The sequence below is a fragment of the Artemia franciscana genome, chromosome 19, assembly GCF_032884065.1.
Source record: "Artemia franciscana chromosome 19, ASM3288406v1, whole genome shotgun sequence".
NCBI classification, from domain to species: Eukaryota; Metazoa; Arthropoda; class Branchiopoda; order Anostraca; family Artemiidae; genus Artemia; species Artemia franciscana.
Genome location: NC_088881.1, coordinates 13133326 through 13146549, shown reverse-complemented (window position 1 = coordinate 13146549; position 13224 = coordinate 13133326). Strand labels below are relative to the sequence as shown.

At 35.5% G+C, this 13224-nt stretch overlaps 1 protein-coding gene across 1 annotated transcript in view; it reads left to right on the top strand.

The window, feature by feature from the left end:
- The window catches only part of LOC136039302 (RING finger protein unkempt-like), a gene marked incomplete in the record, with an annotated part of 70056 nt that overhangs the window by 24730 nt on the left and 32102 nt on the right, over nucleotides 1–13224 (top strand). The window contains 3 exon segments of the mRNA XM_065722908.1: nucleotides 5135–5337; nucleotides 8490–8620; nucleotides 11850–11957. Coding sequence (XP_065578980.1) covers nucleotides 5135–5337; nucleotides 8490–8620; nucleotides 11850–11957 — 442 coding nt within the window.

Here is a 13224-nt window from a genome sequence, read left to right as displayed (position 1 = left end):
TTTTTTTTTACCTTAAAATTCTTTTTGTCTTGCAAAAATTTGTTTTTATTTAAAAATATCTTTACCTTAAATAAAATTTAAATGTAAACTTGTTTTTGTCTTAAAATTTTTAAGGTTAAAATTTAAGTGAAAGTTTTTTTTTACCTCAAAAAAATCATTTTGCTTTACAGTTGTTTAGTGTTTATTTCACAAACTGAGCTTTCTTTTTCTTACTCTTTTTAAATAAATCGTTTTGTGCTTTTAGTCTCAAGACTAACTTGTCATTGTACTTATTCCTTTTAAAGACGTGAGTTTCATAGTTGTGTGTACAGGTTTTAACATTTTTTTTCAACATCTATGATGGTTTGACTTTGACTAGTCTTACTGACTAGTCTTGTCTTTTTTTGCCTCTTTTTTTTATGTTTCTTGTATTTATTGACTCCAGGAATAATTGTTTTCTTAAGTTTCTGGGTTTTCACAAATTTCATAGCAAAAGAATCAAGTTTTTACGAACAACCAGCAGAAAAACAGCTACTTTTCGCCAGCAGAGACGTATAAATTTCCGGATGTATGATATCCGGATGTGGTAACCCCAACTTTGTATGCTAGGCTTTGTTAATTTTGCTGGAATAATAGTTATAAGAAAAATTTAAAATTTATCATTGTAGGAATTATATTCCTTTTATATTTTGTGACCTCTGGAAATAGATTATTGGTAACCCTGAAAACAGTTGAATTACTACGCCTGCTCTAGTAAGAAACACATAGAATAATAGGCTATTAGAGAAAAAACTTACTACTCTATCCACGTCGCTATCCGTTTTAACGATAGCCAGCAGACACCATCTACGTAGTGCGGGTACTGATGTCCCGATTCTCTGCCTTCGTCAAGGGATGCAATTTCTGGCTGGGGGGAAATCATCTGATGCTAGAACTTCCCCCCCTTCAAATTCCTCTAGGTCTCCATTTGGAGCTGGGTAGCTTGCAGTCACTCCACTGACCATCGTTCCAGGCTTAATAATCAGTGACACCAGGACTCGATCTCCTGCCCTTACAGACGTAGAAGTCCCAGTCCAGCGTGCTAAGCAATTGGCTTTCTAGTTTCATGTAAGAAAAGTAGTTGATTGCTATGAATCCCGTAGAATGATCAAAAACTGCTTATTTATTGTAGTTTCTGCTTGAAATACAGTTTCCAGGAAATTGGCTCCAGGCGCTGATAGTGTGATAAATGAGTTTCTTAAATTTGGTGGCTCTGAGGTTAGGAACTAGCTACTGAAGATTATGAATATGATTTTTGAAAACGGGGAAGTACCTAATGCTTTTAGGAAAACCTTAATTAAACCACTGTATAAGAAAGGTGACAAGAGTGAGTGTCGTAATTATTGAGGCATTAGTCTGGCCTCTGTAGGTAGCAAATTACTGAGTAATATGAAACTCTTTAGACTGAGAGATGCTGTAGACAAAGTTTTAAGGGAAGAACAGTGCGGTTTTAGAAAAGGTAGAGGATGTGTCGACCTAGTTTTCACTCTTGGGTTAATAATTGAGAAGTCCCTTCGTTGTCAAACACCTTTGGTCCTCAGTTTTATCGATTATGAGCAAGCTTTCGATTATGTTGATAGAAGAGCGTTAGCAAAGGTCTTATCCTTATATGGTACACCAGAAAAACACATTAAAGCGATTTGTGTTATATACGAGAAAAATACTGCTGCGGTTAAGGTAGGAAATGAGGTCAGCAACTGGTTTTGTATTAAATCAGGAGTTAAGCAGGGTTGTGTTATATCCCCCTTTATATGGATCATTTTGATGGACTTCGTCTTAAGGAGCACAGGAAAGGCAATTGGTGACCACGGAATCAAATGGGGAGGAAAAACGCTCCTGGACTTAAGATTATGCTGATGATTTAAGCATATTAGATGAAATGTGAGCAAAATGATTGAATTTTTAGAGGTTTTGCGAGTTCTGGGTGCTAGAATAGGTTTGAAAATTAATGTGAAGAAGACTAAGTCACTAAGGCTAGGAATAAGTGAAGATGAAAAGGTGACGTTGGGTAACGAAAAGATTGATCAGGTTCGCAGCTTCATTTACCTAGATAGTATTATTAGTAAAGACGGTGGGAGCAGTGAAGATATTAAAAGTAGAATGGCTAAGGCACTGGGTGTTTTTTCACAGTTAGAAAAAAATTTGGAAGAATAGAAAGATAAGTCTTCAAACCAAGATTAGAATATTGGAAGCTACAGTGATGACATTGGTCAAATATGGCTCTGAAGCATGGGCGCTCCGAAAAGCAAATAAAAATTTACTAGATGTTTTCCAGAGAAATTGCCTACGGATTGTTCTGGGTACCCGGCTGACTGACCTTATTTCAGACAGTAGGTTGTACGAAAGTGTGGTTCAATTCCCCTTTCTAGGGCTATAATGGAAGAAAGGTAGAGATGGCTAGGCCACGTTCTGCGGATGAAGGATGACAGATTGCCGAAGACTGTCCTTTTTGGCCACGCATCTGGGGCCACACGGAAAGCAGGTCGTCCTTGTCTGGGTTGGGAGGATGTCATAAATAAAGATTTAAAGTAAATTGGCACTTCCTGGGAGGGTGTAAAGAGGGAGGCCTTGAATAGATTAGATTGGAGGAGGAGTGTGCGTAGCTGTGTTGGCCTCAGGTGGCTTGGTGCTGCAGTGAGTTATTAGTAGTAGTAGAAGTAGTAGTATACTTAGGAGAATAGAAAATTAATAAGAGTTGTGTTTCCGGCTATTTACCTTGTAAACCGCTATGACCAATAATAGTGCAGCCTTTGGTTATTTGAAAATCAAGGGATTAAAAACCACTAGCGCCACTAATATTGCAGCGTCCGGTGACTATAAAGCCAAGGGATTAAAAACTACCCGCACCGCTAATATTACAGCGTCCGGTGACTATAAAGCCAAGGGATTAAAAACCAGCCGCACCGCTAATATTGCACGTCCGGTGACTATAAAGCCAAGGGATTAAAAACCACCCGCACCGCTAATATTGCACCGTCCGGTGACTATAAAGCCAAGGGATTAAAAACCACCCGCACCGCTAATATTGCAGCGTCTGCTGACTTGAAAGCCAATATTACCACTGACTCTGCTAATATTGTAGCGTCTCATGACTTGAAAACCAAGGGAATGAAAACCACCAGCACCACTAATAGTGCAGCGTCTCGTGACTTGAAAGCCAAGGGATTGAAAATCACTAGCACCGCTAATATTACAGTGCCTGCTGGCTTGAAAGCCAAGGAATTGAAAACCACTAGCAGCGCTAATATTGCAGCATCTGGTGGCTTGGAAACCAAGGGAATGAAAACTCCTGACACTGCTGACATTGCAACCCCTGACATTGCAGCGTCTGATGACTTGAACACCAAGGGATTGAAAACCACTAGCACCACTAATAGTGCAGCGTCTGGTGACTTGAAAGCCAAGGGATTGAAAACCACTAGCACCGCTAATAGTGCATCGTCTGGTGTCTTGAAAATCAAGGGATTGAAAACCACCAGCACCGCATATAGTGCAGCGTCTGGTGACTTCTTTAAAGAAGTTGAAAATGAAAGAAAACTGTACAATTGATATCATTAATCTGCAATTTTAAAGAATTAAAGGTGAAATTTCTCAGTAACCGCAATCCGAGTTTTTCTACTTTGTCATTGTTCGTTTGAGGTATGGAGATGATAGAATTTTTTTTCTCGTTTATATCTTGTATACCATTTATCAGAGAACTAATTGATAATTTGACGCAGAATTTCGTGGAAGAAATCCTTGAATCGAAGTTACGGAGTAGCGTGGCTTGTGCTTGTCACTAAAGATGTGTTCTAGATTCTCTAAATGCTTTCTAGTTATCCCAAGTAGTGACTTGAGAATGATCGGTTGTTTTGATTGTTAGCTGCCAAGGCAACTAGTAATTATCTAGTTAGAATTGTTGTACTAGGGCTAGTTGCCCATCAGTTTTGAAAAGAAGTATATTGTCCATTATTTATCAAGTTACCAATTGACATCAAATAATTTTAGTTCAAATAATTGAACAATACGTTTTTTCCAGGATTATTTAAAAAAAAATTGAGAAAATTATATTTTTGCCCTGATATTGATGCAGTACAAATAATAATATACGCCCTTGATCAGGAATTCATGGTGTTGCTACTTTAGCGAGTATTATTTTAGCTTTAGTTTTAATTGTTATTTGTATTTTTTATTCGCACCCAAAACACGAGTTGGTTCACCATGGGGCATTGAAATAGGTTTCCTTTTTGTATTTCATATAATAAAATATGTGAATAATTTTCATCCTGATAGTTATGTCCTGAATCATACCCTAAAGGTCGTAGTGGTGTAAATTGTTATAATTTTTTATAGAAGGATAACACTGTTCTATATTCTAAAGTTGAATAAAAATAAAATGTAACAACAAATATAAGTTTTTACGACCATTTTGGTTTCAAAGCCCACATTTGGTTATCCTTAGATATGAGACATGCTATAGCGGTTCCCATGGAACTCAACCCCCATTTAACTCAACCCATTTTAATTCATCCAAAAAAGTATGGCAAGCCGTTAAGAGGGAATCGTTTATAGGAAACATGGGTGTAGTAGGAAACAAAAAACAGTAGCGTTACTGACAGTTGTAGAACCCATTGTAGAACTAAAAGAATTAAAAAAAAAATCAATTCTGTTTATTAAACATAGTTTTTGATAAATATTTCCATTTGTTTTATGAGATTCTCGCAAATTAGAGGGATTCTTTGGTTTTAGATTATTTATGTTTTTTACAAAATAGTTAGACATGGCTAATATACAACACGTGGCCTGCTAGAAAATAATATACACAAACATGCACATTGATTGTACAAAAATGGTTCTTTTATATCGGGTCTAATAGAAAGCAAAAGTGAATAAAAATTAATGCAACTAATAATTTTGTTTAAATTTTATAATTAACTTTATGATTTGCTTGGTAACGCTAGATGGAGTCGGTTGCTTTTCTTTTGTTTCTCAGAGACAGTCATGAGTTTCCTCTGTTATTTGTTTTTCATACTCATTTGCTCAGACGCTATGGGAAGAATTGCTCCTTTTACCAGGGGTAGTGGCTGATCATCGTCCAATCTGAAAGGGAACTTATTTAATCAGTAATGCATTTTAGATCCACACCTTGTCCAAATGTGAAGCATGGTGATGACTGGGGTGATCCAACCCTGTGCGACAGTGGTGACAACTGCTCTTACTGCCATACTAGGACTGAACAACAATTTCATCCGGAAATTTATAAATCGACCAAATGTCATGATGTACAAAATGCTGGCTACTGCCCTAGAGGAGCCTTTTGTGCTTTTGCGCATAATGATCGTGAGTGATTTTTTTGTGTTTTTAGATGTTGTAAAATGAATAACAACTACAGCTTATTTTTACATTAACATGTTCACAGGAAATTTTTATTTGGCTTTTAATGATATTCACCTCATTCCCATGACTTTATGTTTTAAACTGACATTCTCCAAGTCCCTTTTTATTCTTTATTTTTACATTAGTTGTGTTTCCGAGAAGTTCAGTACTTTGGCACTGGTTCACAAGACTAAAAAGGTTATACTTACACCTAAACTGCCTGACAAGCCTAGAAAAAGAATAAATATTGTAGTAAATATTCAAGACAATAAAACAATAAAAAAGAGTAAAGGATATCTCAAATTATTTAACCAATGTCTAGGGAATGCCGTGATAACGCAAACTCATCAATCATATTCCGCATTACCCTCTGCGTAGACAGACCATTACCCTCTGCGTTTGACTGAAGAGGTTATTGGCTGCAAAAGCAGTTGTTTTGGAAAATTCACTTCTTTTCTTTTCAAAAGAGGCATTGACCCCAATGAAGGTCATTGAAGTAACAAGTGGGACCTCCTAATTGTTTGTTGTTGCTATGTTTGTTCCATGCATTTCCCAATTGCACTCATAAAAAAAAAATTATATAAACAGTAAATCAAAAAAAAAAAAAAAAAATTGTAAGGTTTGTTTTGCTATTCAACAAACAAGAATAATTGTCCTGCCAACAAATCAGCTACTGTATTGAAAAGACGTTTATTTTGTTTCTTTTTTTCGTGTAAACGGGTGAAAACAAGTAGTGGATGTTGCGCTAGACTTTATAGTTCCTATTGGTGGTGCTGATCTCCGTTTCTTGGCCCTTCAGCCAGGGCCATTGCTAAAATTTTCCTAGATTTTTTGGATATCCTTCCTCAGACTTTCTCAGGTATCCAGAGTCGAGCTGGGTCGACTCTGGATAAGCTTACAGAAGGAAACTACTGACCTTCCAAACCGAGTAATCGGGGACAGCAGGACTTGAACCCTCATCCCGAAGGACATAGGATTACAAGTCTAGCACGCTAACTATTCAGCTTTTTCATCATAGGATCTTACAGAATCTACAGCAATACTGGCTATGGCCACTCATCAATTCGACCAAGTTAGTATTTTACTAGTACAAACACAGAAGAGAGAATAATGAGGACTTTTTTTCCCAAGACAGTGAACGAACAAACCTATTGGAATATTTTGGCCCTATATCTAAGGGCAGTCTTCAGCAAAGAAAATAATAAATAAAAACACACTTACAATAAAAGTTCTGGGTTAAAAATCCATTTTTTTTGTAAATAGCCTAGGCATCATTTTCTTTGCTGAAGACGGCCCTTAGACATAGGGCTGAAATATTCAAATAGGTTTTGTTCGTTGACTGTCTTGGGAAAAAAGTCCTCATTATTCTCTCTTCTATATTTGTATTATGGAAAGGGAATGTGTTCTTCGTCACTATTTTACTAGTATCCCTAATTAGCACCAACTATACCATCCATATCTTTCATTTGAACGCTTGAAAGCTCGGGTCGTTTAGTTAACATTTTTTGGTATCTTAAAATAACCCTGACATTACAACTCTGGCACTGGACTACAACTATAAAAACCTCACCAAAGCGATTAAGTACTTTAGAATTGAAAATATCAATCAAAGAGAGCCTTATAAAAGATAAAAAGGGCAGTCTGTGTCATAACACAGAGAGAGAGAGAGAGAGAGAGAGAGAGAGAGAGAGAGAGAGAGAGAGAGAGAGAGAGAGAGAGAGAGAGAGAGAGAGAGAGAGAGAGAGAGAGAGAGAGAGAGAGAGAGAGAGAGAGAGAGAGAGAGAGAGAGAGAGAGAGAGAGAGAGAGAGAGAGAGAGAGAGAGAGAGAGAGAGAGAGAGAGAGAGAGAGAGAGAGAGAGAGAAAGAGCGGTATATTTAAAAACTGTCGTAGCACAGCTAAATTCAGTTTTTTTTTTGTTTTTTTTTTTTTACAAAATCATACATTTGAACAAAAACACACACTACAACTCAGCATTGAAAATAGATGTGAAGAAAGGCACAAGTGAGTTGGCGTAACGATTAGTCCGTACTTTAGGGGGTAGAAGTTTATTTTGTAACCGAGTTCGGCTATTGGGAGGGGCTGGTTCGGATAGTAGTGAAGGTGGCTCTTATTGGTAACGACGGATTTTCCAAATTGTTAAATAAGGTGTTCAAGCTGGACTTTTAAGTGGAGATAAATTCAATTTAGCGAGGGTACAGATGGTACATTCCCATCTTACGTATTGTCCTCTAGTTTATTTGGCAACATTCAAATACCATATGAAACCGATACAGACTCTTCAAAACCGGGATCTTCGAATTTTGCAAAGATGTTTACCATCGCCTCTCTCCTATCCAAATAAAACTAAAACTGAAACTCTATATCTATTAACTAATATTTTACCTGTTTCAGAATTATTCACTTTTCATTCTTTTATATTTAAGGTAAAATATGACCGCTCGGAGCTACCTTCGTACTTTCGTTCGAGCAATTTTTTTCCCTGAGCAACTTGACCTTGCTTATGAAAGCCGTCAAAAATACAGCACCTGAAATTAGCCACTGAGAGATCACCGTTCTCGCCATATTTATCGATTATGGGTTCAAGGCATCTTTATCTACCATATATTGATTACAGTAAATTTTTCCCAAATATAAAAAAGCAACTTCATTCTATCCTTATAAATAAATTCAAGAATCAATGATAAACTAAATCTTAAAGTAAATAGTTATTTGTTTGATTTTGTTATGGTGGGTACAATTTTCTTCTTTCTTTTTTTTTCAAATAAGTTGCCAGCCATTGGTTACCCTCGCTTGTGCTTTGTTTTTTTTTTTTTTTTTGGTTTTTGGGTTGATCTTTGCCGAGTATCGGTTGGTTTGTCGGTGGGCTCCCGTCTAGTGATGAGTCATAGAACTATTTATTTTATGTAATTAGTTTTTTTTTGTCAAATAGGTATGTTATATTGCTATACCGGGGTTTTGTCAATCAACCTTGTGTCTCCTGCTTGACCTTCTTTATATTGTGTATGTTGTACATAAGTTTAAATTAAAACCTTGAACCTTGAACTCTATCTGTTAGTCTAATTTCTCTAAATTTTCTGGGATGCAAATGTGTGTTAAATAACTCTTTTTTTTGCAGAGGAATTGAATGCAAGCCGTGAGGAGTGGAATACTGTTGAGAATGGAGCTAATCTTGCCGAAATACTGTCCACTGCTTTACCCGATATGCCTAAGAAAGATGAGGTGAAGTCATTGCAGAATGAAAAACAGGTTTTTTATATCTTCTTTAGTTTATGTCACTACTGATTTTTAACTGCTAATAACATAAAGATATATGAAAAACAGGTTTTTTTGTATGTTCTTTATATATCACTACTGATTTCAGACACGACTGGGAATCAAATTATGAGAGGGAAAGGGTTTCAAATTTTTAACTGCTAATAACTTTTTTTTATTAGTGATGATACGTCAGTATACTACATGTGCGCTTGGCTGGGTCGATTTTTATTTGGAATTGCCGATTTAAAAAGGATGTACAGGGTTTTGGAGGGGGGGGGGTTGAGTGTCTCACGTTTAACTAAAATGTTAGTAGTAAGAAGAGACTTTCAGATTAGATAATAAAGAGACTATATAAGGAACAGATTAGTAAAGTTCAATTTTAAGAAAATAAAAAATTGCTTTCAGAAAAAAATCCTATATTTTTAGGGCAGTTACATATCATCATAATTTAGCTGTTGGACCTAGGCTATGAGACCCTTAACTTGACCAGTTAACTGCTAAGCAACTATTATATAAGTTGGTCCATCTCTACTTAAGTAATTTCTTGTTTAAGATTAAATGATGCTGAGCTTGAAAAACTTCGGTAGCTATTAACTCTATACTTTGAATCAAATATTTCTTTAAACAGATATTGTTTTTAAACAGAGTTTTTGCCTCTTCAAAAAACTACATGTAGACCTAAAACAATTAGAAAACGGTATTTATTAGAATGTACATCATTTTCAAAATGAGTAACATCTGTAGTTGCTCTTGCAACGCCTATTTTCTGACTGAACTCTGTTCTTGTCCAGGCATAAGGTGACAGCAACTGAAGTGGCAGCATTACGAAACATTTCGTTTTGTATTCTGTTCATTTTGCTGCATTTTCCTGGTTGTTTCAGATTCAGTGAGTAATGCAGGTTTGCTAGGTGACTAGGACTTTGCTAGGTGAATTGATATCTTATTAAATGCAATATTTTTGTGGGTCTTTCTAGAAAATGTATCAGTAAAAACTCTAGAATTACATATCATCTAGTATATGACAAAAATTTTTTTTTATTTATACTAAATATGATTTTGCCTGTTGTAGAAACAAATTTTTTAACTCCGTTCCAATACAAAATGAATAAAATATTCGTCCATACGTAGAATTTCGTAGAATCATATTCGATTCCTGTCAGAACCTGGCTTAAGTATTGCCTTTGAATTGTTTTTGGTGAATGCACAGGTTGTGTACGAAACACCTCCTTACAATGTTTCTATGTTTTTGTTTGGAAATATCACATCGAGCTCGAGCTAGGACCTGGAATCATGGTGATGGTTTTTGGGTGCTCAATATGGCTGAAAATAGAATTTCTATAAGGCCTGGCATGAAAGCCTGTCGGAGTAACTTAGAAAATAGTATTTTCTTGGGGATTCTAATGCAAGTTGTTTTTTTTTTTTTTTTTTTTTTTTTTTTTTTTTTTTTTTTTTTTTTTTTTTTTTTTTGCGATGTAATATATGTAGCATTTTCAATTGATGAATATTATCCTGGTCTAGGATAATTCATATCTTTGATTAAATAAAAAACAAGCGTTTTCAACTGGAAGTAAGGAGCAACATTAAAGCTTAGAACGAACATAAATTATTACGTTTATGAGGGGGTTCGTCCCCTCGTCGATATCTTGCTCTTAACGCTAAAGTTCGAATTTTGTTCCAATTCTTTAAGAATAAATCTTGAATCACAAAGGGTTCAATTAGAACAAATATTTCTTTTGAAGTAAAAAAATAAACTTTAGAGTAAAGAGCGAGGTATTAACGAGGAAGCGAACCCCTTCGTATGCGTAATACTTTCTGTTCGTCTTAAGTTTTAATGCTGCTCTTTACTTTTAGTTTTTATTTTTCAGTATTATTATTCAGTATTTTTATTCCAGTATCATTAAAACTTTAAAAATTAATTTCTGATCGTTTTTAAAATATTGCTGGGACATCTGGTGCCCCCTTCATAGAAAATTCTCTTCCCACATGAAAAACCCCACCTTGGAAAGATCCTCCAGGTAACTTTCTCCCCCCCCCCCCCTTCCCGACCCTTCCACCGGAAAAATCCCCCCTGAATACGTCTGTATACTTCCCAATAACCAATACTATATGTAAACAATGGGCAAAGTTCACAACTTGCAGCCATTCCCCAGAGGACTGTAGGGGAATTAAGTCATTCTCAAATACAAAGCTACTAGAGTTTTCAACAGTGCTGAACAAAATGGCTATTTCTAAGTTTTGATCGGGTGACTTTGGGAAAAATATGAGTGTTGTAGGGGGCGTACTTGCCCTTCCATTTTTTTTGGTCATTTAAAAACGACGTTAGAACTTTCAATTTCCGTTCGAATAAGCCCTCTCGTGATACTCTAGGACCGCTGGGTCGATATAATCACCCCTGGATAGAAAAAAAATAAGTAAACAAACATCCGTGATCTTTCTTCTGGCAAAAAATACAAAATTCTACATTTATGCAGATAGCAAATTGAAACCTCCACAGTAGGGTTCTCTCATACGCTGAATTTGAGGGTGTGATTTACATTAAGATTCTATGACCTTTAAGGGGTGTTTCCCCATGTTTTCGAAAATAAGGCAAATATTCTCAGGTTTGTAATTTTTGATGGGTAAAACTATATTTGATGAAACTTAAATATTTCAAATCAGTATAAAAATATGTTTCTCTGATTTATCTATTGGTATTAAAATTCCGTTTTTTTTTCGAATTTCAGTTACTATTGCGCCGTATTGCTCCTTACTTACAGTTCGTTACCACGAATTGTTTGATGAGACATAGTTAACAAAACTAACTCATAGCAGCGAGAATCGAACTTAACCATTGACACGCAAAGAATTAGCGAAAGTTGAATGTTCTGCTTCAGGTAGAAGGTTACTTAACATAAAAAATAAATCTTCAGTAACATAAAAAACAAGAGAAATTAATAATAAAAAAAAATACGACAATAAAAGTTATAGAATTGTGTCCACATTATTGAATTTAGTATAATGAACACATTCTTGATGGTCTTGTACAGCCGTCAGTGTATACGTTTTTTCTTCCATTTGCTTCATTTTTGATACCCGGGGAGAAAAGTCCCTGGAGGCAGATGCAAAATATTTAATTTAATTTATTTTTTCGTTTCTGTCATCCTCGTTGTTTATGCCTGTTTTATTAGCAAGTTTGGTGTATGGTTTGAGGAATTAGACAATAAATGAATACCAATTTCAGACTGTTACACATGAGGGTAGTGGGATGCTGAATTCTATACCCCTTGCCTCTGCACCTGTTTCGGTCAGTCGCACACGATCAGCAAATGAAGCCATTACCGTGGGATTGGTAAGTCGGAAAACCAACCATTTGAGAGTTTGAAACGAGATGCTTTTTAAACTGTCTAATGGCGGAGGCGTGCGATTGGTCGTTATGGCTTTGAATTCTGAGAGAATATTAATTATACTTTTCTTTTCTTTTTCCTCTTCTTTTGTAATTCTATTGTGGTTTTGAGCTTAACTCTATTAAGGCATATATATATTCTTTAATATATTTTTTTTGCTTAATGCTTAATTTTAAAATAAAAGTAGCAGATTTTGGAGTTTGAGCCCCTCCCATCCGTGTGAAACGTATCAAAAAATAATTTGAACTAGATATTATCGCTTTTGGGGCTTTTTCTTGTAACTATTGGATTGTGTTTTTGTTTCTGCAGCATTGCCGATACAAATTATGTCAATGTTCTTGGTGCCAAAACAGTGTTTCCATTCCTTTGATTGTAGGTTCATCCTGGCATTTTGTTGTCCTTTTTTAGACTTTTTTCTTAGAAGCCCCTCGCAGGGTGCTAATTACTTCGACTAATTTTTATTGTGAAAGTATGTTAAAAAAAAAACTTAAAAAATAGAGCTAATGAGACAATCATGAAAATAATATTAGACGACGCTCACGTGTCTTATGTAAAGGCTGGAAATGTGCCAAATATATTTTAGAACTTTCATTTGTACTGTGATGGTATTATAGAGTACGCCTTGATAATTTATTAAAAGAAAGATCTGTACCACCTGGCTAGAGTCTTAAAGTTTTAAAGCCTACGTGGAATGGTTATTGTTCATTGGTTACTTTCATTGGTAAATTTTCATGTCTTAGCTATGCTGTTAGAGTTTACAATTTATAAATTTGTACTATTTTCTCCTTTCGTTATCGTTCGTGTTGTTTTTGCTTTGATTGTATCGTAGTTTGAGGAGATTGCATGGAGCGTTGGTCAATATTTCATTCTTTTTCTTCTTACTTTGCTCTTTACTTAATTCCGTAATAACGTTTCTTCTTCTATCGTCTTGTAATTTCCCAAAATGTCACTTCCTTAACTTGCCAAAAGCTATGTTCTATATGCATTGAAGATAATATACGATATACAGGATTTCTTATTTATGCTGACAGAGCTAAATATTTAACAGAAAAAAGTAAAAGTAACAGAAGTTTCACTACAGAAAAAAGTAAAAACAAATTAGTTGATTTTTGTTTTTTGCGGGTGGCCTTAATGGATCTTTCGGGGTCACATGAAAATTCCAAATGACAATCCCTAGCAGTTTGCAAATTTTGATTCTACAAGAACCATTTT